The 11,416-nt window shown below is 49.6% G+C and overlaps 1 protein-coding gene across 5 annotated transcripts; it reads left to right on the top strand.

Moving 5' to 3' along the window:
• Positions 1-238: 238 nt before the first annotated feature.
• Positions 239-9,622, top strand: G9a (histone-lysine N-methyltransferase G9a). Of its 5 annotated transcripts, none has more exons than XM_015185421.2 (11): positions 239-466; positions 1,559-2,910; positions 3,735-5,765; positions 5,833-6,083; positions 6,143-6,492; positions 6,555-6,796; positions 6,862-7,052; positions 7,124-7,285; positions 7,367-7,904; positions 7,969-8,342; positions 8,406-9,622. In XM_015185421.2, the coding sequence occupies exons 2-11, from the start codon at positions 1,759-1,761 to the stop codon at positions 8,578-8,580; spliced, it is 5,466 nt and encodes a 1,821-aa protein (XP_015040907.1). In that variant the 5' UTR covers positions 239-466; positions 1,559-1,758; the 3' UTR covers positions 8,581-9,622. The 5 variants fall into 5 exon arrangements, with proteins under 5 accessions (XP_015040907.1, XP_033237631.1, XP_015040908.1 ...); XM_033381740.1 differs by having other exon boundaries at positions 1,556-2,910; XM_015185422.2 differs by having other exon boundaries at positions 242-346; positions 1,556-2,910.
• Positions 9,623-11,416: the final 1,794 nt, after the last annotated feature.

The raw sequence follows: 11,416 nt of genomic DNA, 5'->3' as shown, positions 1-11,416 counted from the left end.
AGGCAAAAACAATCAAAGCATTCGCCGTAGCAGGAAAACAAGTCAAGTATTTAAAACAAGCCAGTCAAGTTGAAAATTGATTCATTGATCGGATAAAATTATGTGGGCAGGGCTGAGAGATCTATCTAGCATTAATATTTGACTGGATTTCAAAAATCGTCAGTATATTTTTGGTATATTTTGAAAATAAGACTGTATTTCGGTATATTTCTGAGGGTCAGACGGTATATTTGATCGATAAATCCAGATATCGTGTGTAGACTGTGTAAATCCACAGGAGACGCACGGACCTCTGTCGGTGGCAGTGTGTTCGTTCGTGTGTGCGTGTGTGTGTGTGTGTTTGAGTGTGAGTGCTTTTCGTTATAATATTTAAATAATTATTTTAATTGTGCTTCAATGTGGCAGACAAATGATCAAAATAGTTGAAAGCGAAACGGGGAAAAGTGACCATTGATGGGTTAATAGTGTGAGTTTCGCGAATTGATTGTCGCCATCGATGTCGCTGTCGATGTGTGGTAGTAAAAACCAACCAGCAAAAATCTGCATCCACTGAAGAGAGGAAGCAAGACCGCTGGTTGGTAGAGCATGTTGTCTTGGAGCATTGAAAAATTTCAGCTGAAAATTATAGACCAAAGTCAAATTCAAGTTGTACCTGCGCTCCAACAGAGCAGCAGTCGAAGCAGAAGCAGTAGTCTAACCAGCAGCACACAAGAGAAGAGAAAAAATATCAACGTGAAATATCAACGTGAGCTAATCAGCATAGCGATTTCTACAAAACAGTCTTTCTCCTAACATGTTGAAAAACAAAAAAAAAATCTTCAATAAATATATTTCGAGGGCTGAACCTAAATTTATGTAGTGAACGATTAAAACACGTCGCATGTTTGCCCCCTACACCACCCCTCTCCATGCCCCTCGCGGAGTAGCTCCCCTCACGCTTTACAAGCTAACTGTGGCATTTGTCCACCAAAACGCTGTCAGCGCCAACGTCTGCGCTCGCCTCGCCTCGGTCGCGGTCTCTGCCTCGGTTGGCGTTGTTGATTTGTTGTTGGTTTTTCTCTCCATTGTGACGGTGGATAAAGAGCAGGAGGGCTGAGTGAAAATGAGTGGCTTCATAGGACTATTATTTCATTTTCAGTGCCACTTGCAGTCATTTTTTCGGCTCGCGTCAAAGCGATAGAAATACAACAAAATAAAATAAAAAATCTTGGTAAGCTCTTGAGGCGATGGCAAAATAGATAAATTCGACAGCTCTGCTCGCGTCGCGTCGCGCTGCTCAGCTCGGTTCGGGTTCGGTTCACCTCGGTGCAAAAGCAGAGGCAGCAGCAATCTTATCGCTAAAGAAGCCAGCCCACACTAGTACCCTCGAGTACCATATTGATGTTGATGTCGATGCAATGTTAATACTATGGTGATGATGGCTTCTCTTCGCTGCGTAGCCAGTGCGTTTGGGGGGAGGGGAGGCTCTGCAAAGGAGCGCGCTCAGTGGCGTTGCTGCTGCCGAAGGCTGCGTGGTGAAAATTAATATTGATTCCGATTCCATATTTTGCAACAGCAGCAGCAGAAGTAGCCGCAGCAGCGGTGGCACCACTGAATTTAAAAGTGGAGAAAAAGAATCCACGACAAATTACTCAAAGAAGAAGAAGAAACGTACAAGTCAAGAAAAAATCTTCAATAGGGAGCATAGAAAGAGGAACGTGTTCCGCATTTAAAGAAAGGGACAGAAGAGCAGTCTGCTCCACAAAACGCCCCTTGAAGATGACGGACGTTGTGGAGTTGCTTAATAGCATGTCCAGCACGTTCAACAGCGACTGCGCCACCACTACCGCGGAGGGGGGCACGCTGCTCAACCTGGATCTGGCCGAAGACAAGACGCTCAAGTGGCGCAATCTGGCCAACAATCAGTTTGCCTGCAAGGACAAGGATAAGAAGCAGAGCCGGGCCTGCGACGAAGTGGGGTCGGAGGAGCAAGCCACGCACAAAAGTGGCCCTCAGGAGGAGCTTCTGGCCAAGCAGAAGAAAGGTGCGGAGGAGGACAAAAAGCCGAGCAAAGCGACGGCCACGTCGGCAGCGGAACTGGTTCCGACAGAGGACATTGAGGACAACGTCAAGGAACTGCTTGCGGATGTGGTGGACGCCGCGGCCGTGAAGCTAGAGGAAGAAGAAGCTGCTACGGCGGTTGAGGTAGAGGCGAAAGCTGCAGCAGCGGCAACACCTGAAGGCCTGCCGAATGCAAATGAAGCGTCAGTAGAGGAGGATGCGCCAGCTAAAGAAGAAGAAATAAAAGTATCAGAGACAGCAGAAGTAGGGACGGCCGAGATAGAAGCAGAGACAGAAGCAGCAGACAAACAGGAAGAAGAGAAGAGACCCGCCGCAGCTCCCGCCGAAGCTGCTTCGGCAGCCGAGGGTGACGACGACGAGCGCAATGCCGAAGTGAAATGCATTGGTAATGAAGCAGGCGGGGAGGAGGCGGCAACTGCAGAGCAGGAGCCGCCCGCCAATGGCAGCGATGACAACGCCGCAGCCACAACAGAAGCGGCAACAAGCAGCGGGGTAGCCGACATCAGCCCATTTACGGTAAAAGTGGAAAGGGAGCCAGGGAACATGGCTGCGGATGGTATCAAGACTGAGACCGTGAGGGAGAATGATCAACCTCTGCCAGAGCGGAGGGCAGGAGCGGCACCAAAGCAGAAGGAGCTGGAAGAAACAGCACTTACAGCCGCAGCCACAGCATCATCTCCGACTCCACTTGTTGTCAATTCTGCCAGCCTTAGCGTTGACGTTGACTGCTGCGCTGACGCAACAGAATCGAATTTGATGAATGCTGCTACTGCTGGCAGCAACAGAAGCAGCGACCAGGCAGAAGCAACAGTAGAAATACCAGCAGCCGCAGCGAGTGCTGATAAAAATGTACGTATGTGTCATGTATAAATGTGTGTGTGTCCGTGTGTGCCTCAAACCCGAGCCTCAGCCTGTGTGCTCCGCACCATTTATTTGATTCACTTTCCGTTTTACGGGTATTTCATCGATGGGCCATCGTGGAGGGTAGCCATCAGGTGCAGGAGCGAGTGGACAGGCCCCGTGCTAAGGGAAGGGGCTCCCCTGTTTCCACAAATCTGAGGAGGGGGTGCAACTGTGCATGTGTCTTTGCGCGTACTGTCTGTGTATCGGAATGGATTGCTGCGTTATCAGAGGAGCTCCAACAAATGTCCGATGCAAGAAAAAATAAAAGCTTTCACGAATCGCCCATGCGAGCTTAAAGCTCTTTGATCGCAGCAAAGTGAAGTGAAGTGTACATACATATGTTGATTACAAGATCCACAGTACGACGCACAAATAACAGCTAAGATATTCATATGCATGTACGACCTTAAGAAACTGCTGTCTGAGATTTCCCTAGGGGATATCGATGTCCTCTATTAATTCGTACATTTTTCTGGCATACCAGATAAACCCAAAATCTAAAATGTATTACAATGTTATTACAATTCGGTAAATGTACATATTGGATGTACAATACATACATACATCTGTATGTATTGGCCCACTCCTCTTTGCCCCTATCTTTCTGTTCGCCTGGAGCAGTTACCGGGGCAACCATGAAAGCTAAGGGCTACAATTACCTCCTAAACTACTAGAATCCCAGACTCCGTTCAGGACAATTAAGTGCGTGCTCGAATAAATTAAGTGCTAGAGGCTCCAGGATTAAATCAGTCCTTACATCCCTTTTACAGGAAGAAGCGTCGCCTGGCTGTACGCGGCGCTCGCGTCGTACTCCTCGACCCTCAGACAGTCACATCCCCAGCAACAGGAGCAGCACACCCACTCCCAGTCCTGCAAGCGCTAACGAGCCACAGGCTGCTGCTGAGATTGCACCACCCACTGATACAGAGACGGAGCCAGAAGCTGCGCAGGATGTCCAGGAAAGCCCAACTCTGGAGGAGAGCAGTGAGGTGGGCAATGCGAAGAAGGAGTCAGAGAAGCCGCCGCAACCGGAGGATGCCTCCAGCGGCGTGACCACTGCCAGATCCCCGCCAGCACCCAAGCGGGGACGAGGTCGCGCAAAGAAGATCAAACTCGATGCAGAGTCGGATGCGGCCCCATCTAGCGAGACGCCCCCACTCATCGATGAGCCCGTCATCGAGCGGAAGCCGGGCCGCAAGCGGAGGCTGCCAGAGGAGCAGCAGGATCAATCGCAGGGCGAGCTGGTGGTGGTGAAGACGGAGCATGAGGAGGCATTGGAAACGGCTGCCCCAAACGCTGATCTCAAGCGGATGCGGCGCAGCGTTCGCCTGGGTAACCGGCATCCCGCGGACGGTCCCGTCTGGGAAGAGGTGAAGACAGAGGCTCTGCCTTTGATGGCCGACCTACTACTGCCTGAGCTGGTCGGAATTTCGGGCGCCGCTGCCGTGCTGGACGAGAAGACGCCACCCAAAAAGCGCGGACGAAAGGCCAAGATACCGCCAGTGCCCAAGACGGAGGCGCACACTTCGTCATCCGTATCGGGCAGCGGCAACTCCAGCATGTCGCTTCCCGTGATAAATGGAAACAAGCGCACCCTGGCCTCAACCCATGGGGGAGGCATGGGGATGGCTCCTGCTGAGGTTCAGCTGCCGAAGCGCTCCAAGCGGCGGATCAAGCCCACGCCGAAGATTCTGGAAAATGACGAGCTGCGCTGTGAGTTCGAGACGAAGCACATCGAGCGCATGACCCATTGGGAGACAGCGGCTGAGGGTGACGCACACTTCGAAACGCCGCTGCCTTGCGGAAGCAGTGGAGGCGGCGGTGGATCCAATTCCTCCACGTCGCGTCAGAAGAGCGACAAGTCGGATAATAGCGGAGTCGATGGGGGCCAGCATCCGGCCGGGACGAGTGCCATCAAAAAGCGCCTGTTCTCAAAGTCGCTGCGCGACATTGAGAACTCGGGAGCAGCCCTGCTGGCCAAAAGCCGCATGAAGCCCTGCCCGGATGTCGATCAGTTCCTATGCGACATCAAGGCCGCCAGGTTGACCGCGAACCGCTCTCCGGAGGAACGCAAGCTAAACAAGAAACAGCAGCGCAAGCTGGCAAAGCAGAAGGAAAAGCACCTAAAACACCTCGGCCTAAAGCGCAACAACAGCGAGGAGGCCTCCGACAACGACAGCTCTAACACCGACAACGAGTTTGTGCCCACCACCCGCGTACAGGTGGGCAAACCTAGTGTCACCTTGCGTCTCCGTAATGCCGCCGCCAAGGAGCAACTGCCCACAACCTCAGCAGCAGCTGCAGCGGGGGCAGGGGCAAGGGCTCCTTCATTGAAATCGCATCCTCCCCAGACCACAGCGAAACTGGCACGACGCTTGGCCGTTCGTGGAGGGGCTGGAACGGGACAGGCACAGGCAGTGGGAAGATCCGCAGCCCTGGACACTGAACAGCTCCACTCACTGAACAGGTCCATTTTGGCGGATGTCCCCGCATCTTTAGACGATGCTAGTGCCGACGCCGATGCCATTCCCACCACCTCCAAGCTGGCACTGGCCAAGTGCCTCTGCCTGTGCCAGAAGAGCTCTCAGTACTACGCCCGCAACGCACCGGACTCCACCTACTGCTGCGCCATCGACAACGTGGACGAGCAGAAGATTGGATGCTGCAACGAGCTCCCTGCCGAGGTGCACAACCTGCTCCGTCCCAGCCAGCGGGTGGGCTACATGATTCTCTGTGACGAGCACAAGAAGCGCCTTCATGCCCACAATTGCTGCGCTGGCTGCGGCATCTTTTGCACGCAGGTGAGAGGCAAAACAATGCAAAGCATTGCAAACACATCCGCCATTAACGCATATGAATTTATTTCAGGGAAAGTTTGTACTGTGTAAGCAGCAGCATTTCTTTCATCCTGACTGCGCCCAGCGCTTCATCCTCAACAGTCCCTACGATGACCAGCAGCAGCCGGGCGGATCAAGGTCAGGAACAGGCAGTAAATTCAGCAGCCCCATGCTGGTACTTAAGTGCCCGCACTGCGGCTTGGACACACCCGAGCGCACCTCCACGGTGACCATGAAGTGTCAGACCCTACCCGTCTTTTTGGCCACCCAAAAATACAAGATGTGAGTGGATTGGTCAGAGTGGAGAGTCAGGGTTCATCTTTCTTACTTCCTTCTTGCAGCAAACCGGCTAAGCTGACCACCTCTTCGCATCTGGCCCAGTTTGCGGGAACCGGCCAGGCCAACGCCAGCGCCAAGCCAAAGGGAAGGACCTCTTCCACAGCATCAGCCTCCACTTCCGGAACGAAGGCGAACGGAACATCGCGCAGCGTCAAGGGGGCTGCCGTGGGGTGCCGAATCCAAACCATCAACACCATCAATTTCGAGCAGCTGATCCCCGACTCGGTGATGAATGTGGTGCTGCGGGGACACGTGATGTCGGCCAGCGGGCGTGTAACCACAGAGTTCACCTCCCGTGATATGTACTATGCGGTGCAGAACGACGATCTGGAGCGGGTTGCCGAGATTCTAGGTGAGTCTCTAGTGCTCTAGTGAAGATCTCCCATGCTACTCCATCTGCTACTCCTCGGACAGCTGCGGACTTCAATGTGCTGACACCGATCCGGGAGTACTTGAATGGTACCTGCCTGCATCTGGTGGCCCACTCGGGTACCCTACAGATGGCCTACCTGCTGCTCTGCAAGGGGGCCAGCTCCCAGGACTTTGTCAACATCGTGGACAGCGAGTTGCGGACGGCGCTGATGTGCGCGGTGATGAACGATAAGTGCGATATGCTTAATCTGTTCCTGCAATGCGGTGCAGATGTGGCCATCAAGGTAATGCTTCTTTCTTTGCCTTATTAAGGAGCTCGAAATTGAATCTCTTGGGTCCCTCCCCTCAGGGTCCCGATGGCAAGACGAGTTTACATATTGCCGCGAAGTTGGGTAGCGTGGAGGCCACGCAGCTGATCGTGGAGAGCTACAAGGCCTCGCGGAACATTACCAACTTCCTGAGCTTCATCGATGCGCAGGACGAGGGCGGCTGGACGGCCATGGTATGGGCCGCTGAGCTCGGACACACGGACATTGTTAGGTGAGTGCGACCGTCCAGAGGCTAGTTTAAATAGAAAGAAGTCGCGTAATACTACAAAAAATTCCCCACAGCTTGCTGCTGAACCAGGGGGCGGATCCCAACCTCTGCGACAACGACAACAACACGGTACTGCACTGGTCCACGTTGCATAACAATGGCTTAGACACGATCACGGTGCTGCTGCAGGCAGGGGCCGACTGTAATGTTCAGAATGTAGAGGGCGATACACCGCTGTAAGTCTCTTTCCCCCCTTACCTGTCCACCCTTCATTAGCAGCAGCAGGAAGAGAATAACCAATCAAAACAAATCCATAGCCACATCGCCTGCCGTCATTCGGTGACCCGAATGTGCATCGCTCTCATCGCCAATGGAGCGGATTTGATGGTGAAGAACAAGGCCGAGCAGTTGCCCTTTGACTGTATACCCAACGAAGAATCAGAGTGCGGCCGCACCGTCGGCTTCAACATGCAGATGCGCAGCTTTCGGCCCTTGGGTCTGCGCACCCTTGTCGTGTGTGCTGACGCTTCAAACGGGCGAGAAGCGCGCCCCATTCAGGCGGTGCGCAACGAGCTGACGATGTCGGAAAACGAGGATGAAGCGGACACGCTGATGTGGCCAGACTTCCGCTACATTACCAACTGCATCATCCAGCAGAACTCGGTGCAAATTGACCGTCGCGTCTCCCAGATGCGCATCTGCTCCTGCCTAGATAGCTGCAGCAGCGATCAGTGCCAGTGCAATGGAGCCTCCTCACAGAACTGGTACACGGCCGAGAGCCGGCTTACGTCCGACTTCAACTACGAGGATCCGGCGGTGATCTTCGAGTGCAACGATGTTTGCGGATGCAACCAGGTGAGCTCTTTCTCCGATCCCTTATTGGGCTTGTCCTCATTCATTCTCGTTAATTTTTTGCAAGCTCTCGTGCAAGAATCGCGTCGTCCAGAACGGCACCAAAACGCCGCTGCAGATCGTGGAGTGCGAGGACCCAGCCAAAGGCTGGGGCGTACGTGCCCTGGCCAACGTCCCCAAGGGTACTTTCGTGGCATGCTACACGGGAGAGATTCTGACCGCCCCGGAGGCAGATCGCCGCACCGATGACAGCTACTACTTCGACCTAGAGCACGGGCACTGTATCGATGCCAACTACTACGGCAATGTGACTCGCTTCTTCAACCACTCTTGCGATCCCAATGTGCTGGCCGTGCGCGTTTTTTACGAGCACCAGGATTACCGCTTTCCCAAGATCGCCTTTTTCGCCTGCCGCGACATCGATGCCGGCGAAGAGATATGGTGAGTATCGTCTAATTGTGCCTGCCTCTCTCTACATCTCCCTAAGTTCTGCTTTTTTCACAGCTACGACTACGGAGAAAAGTTCTGGCGCACAGAACATCGCTCCGCACTTGGCTGCAAGTGCTTGGCGGACTCGTGCAAATATGCCAACCAATCCCCTAGCATAAATGCATCGCCCACAGAGGCGACGACTGCAGAAGCAGCTGCTGCGGAGTCGGCCGAACCGGATACGGTTTAAACCTAAAATGAGTCCAGCTTCTCCTCGACAAGCACCCACAAAGTCAGACGGACATCATATTGCAGTACAAACGGTCCACCAGCAGCAGCCACAACACGAGATTGCCATATACATATATAAATATAGATTAGTAGTGGGCGGGAGCAATACAATAACATTTTTCTGCTCGAATCAACAGACAAGGGAAACATGTTATTGTATGGGGCGCGACCACTGTTTTACACTGTACGTGTAGCGGCAGCGCAGCAGTAGCAGGATTGAGCCGTTCCCGCGCCCGTACCGACCGCTGATATAGATGCTATATGTATATATCATTACCAATCACATCATGATTCGAAATCAGAACACATCCGTTTGTAAGGCAACTTCGCCTGCTAAATGTTTCATGATTTACGCATTTTTTTTTTTTACATGTTCAATGATTGTTAATTATTATGTTTGTTTGAGTTTCTTGCAAGTGTTTTCATTACTTGTATCATGAATATTATTATTGTATGTTTTATATGTTGTATGTTTAAACCAATAAGTGCGGCAAACTGTCACATTTGCAGGCCCCATTCTAAACGCTCCATGTATATATGTATATATTTCTATCTGCGGTGTGTGCGTGGCTGTACTTGTTTAGTTTAGGGACTGGAGTGAAGAGAAGCTCATCTAGTCATAAGGAAGAGGGAGAGCGAGAGAGCTAGCGAGTTAGCCAAACAATACTCAGTTGTGTTTGGGAAACGTTGCGGAAGAAAGGCCTTGGGCCTTAAGCCATCAAAAAGTAGCAGCTTCAGTGCGTTTCATAGCTAATCATAGTATAAATACAAGCCCCAAGACGTACAGCTGTGAACCGCATTTTACACACGCTAGATTCACGTGAATGTAACAATAATAATCTGAACAAATTTAAAAAGTTAAAGCGTTAAACCATGAGCAGACCATTTTTTGATAGAGAACATATGAATATTGCATTGCAAAAAAAGTAGAATTATATGTGTACCAGATAAACTGAATGAATCAAAAATGAAACAATATCTATCTACCATATACCATATTATATACAGTCTATATGTATATGGGCAGGGTAAAGTACTGATAGTCGTTAACAAAAAACAAAAAGAGGTAAATTATTGATGATTGTTGTGTATACATATGTACATACATACTTTGTACACGCAACTGTATTTACCATACTCGCACTCACATTAACAGATGAGATCTGGGTTAACTGGTTTCTACCCAACATTCCTAGGCCCCCATTCCGATCCACATATCCACATCAGAATTTAAGATTATTTGTATTTAGAGTTTTCGATTTGCCAAGCCACAAGTGCCTCAAGGAAAAGAGTCCCAATCCCACCCTACCTCACCCCGAACCCAGTACTACCTACATATGTATATATGTATATCCGCGTGATGGCTTCAAGATATAGTACAGATACCAATCGACCAAGATCACAAAAGTGCTATGCATTTTGGGACACACGAAAGAATTGACTGTGGAAATTGTGGGATACTTATGCTGCAAGAATTACTTCATTTTAGTTTGTTCCACCCCTTCCTATCCCACCGCTCGGCATATCCCTGCGTCAGACGATCCACTTGCATGGGCTATATATGTATGTACATACATATACAATACATATAATAGATGATAGATTAGGAAACTGAGTTTGTATGTTTATTATATACATCAATATGTGTATATAAATGCTTCTATGGACAATAGATTCCAATAGTCTAAACAGTAAGTTATGAGTACCCCAGATTATCTATGTTTACTACCCACAGCTCTCCACCCGTAACCGTACAATCGAAGACAGGGATTAAGAGTTTATATTGTATATATTTAATTCCCGCCATCCATGTCCAGGCAAAGTCGTGGGGGACCGCTCATCCCCTCTACCACTCTGTACACAGTCCCACCATTAGGTCGGGATGCAAAGAGGACTTCTAGGGCGTTCCAACTCCGACCGCTTGACTGGGATTTATATACATATTCGTGTACCAATATATAAACAAAGATTTTGATTTATGTACGAGCAATTAACAGCTTCGATGCATCCAGAGATCACACATAGAATTTATATCATAACATGCATACTTGAATTGCTATCGAATGCAGGTGCAAGGTGAAAACACTTTGTACGACACTGATGTAGTGGATGTTTTTTCCAAAGAGAGGTATTTTAGGAACAATTTTAAGCACCAAACTTGTAATGCTGATTTGCTAATTCGCCAACATTTAAAAATCACTAGAAGGCAAAAACACATTTTTTTGCAATTAATCACGTTAGTTTTAAGTGTAAGATATTAAATAATTCAAAAAAATAGTTATATGAGCAACAGACATTGCCGAAAGCAAAAATGTCCTATTAATAAAGAATATAAATAATAAATTCATTGTTCAAGCTAATAGATTCCTTCAAGCGAGATCAGTTAAATTTGGCGCGTAGTAGTGTTGTCTGATGTAGAGTAGGGTGGGGAACACAATGTGCTCTCAATTCTATCGATGGTTCCAAAATTAGCCGACCATCGATTTTTTCGGCGAACCATTGATAGTATCGAGGGGGAAAATTGAACATCAGGCAGGCTCCGGTTTTCACGTACATTTGCAGATTACGTTTTCAGCCAAAACGTTTCGTTTTTAGGCTCTCTGGTTTTCAAAAATATTTGGTTTTACTCAGCGAGCCTGGCTTTTCACATTCACAAAATTTTTCCGATTTACTTTTGACTACACATAAATTGGTGCTCCCGTTTTCACATTCCGCAAGATTTATTCGTTTTCAAAACGAAAACATTTTCGTTGACGAAATGAAAAGTAAACGGCTTTTTATACAACGAAACGAAC

Source organism: Drosophila pseudoobscura, chromosome X (genome assembly GCF_009870125.1).
Source record: "Drosophila pseudoobscura strain MV-25-SWS-2005 chromosome X, UCI_Dpse_MV25, whole genome shotgun sequence".
Taxonomy (NCBI): domain Eukaryota; kingdom Metazoa; phylum Arthropoda; class Insecta; order Diptera; family Drosophilidae; genus Drosophila; species Drosophila pseudoobscura.
This window is presented reverse-complemented; position numbering and strand designations above follow the sequence as displayed.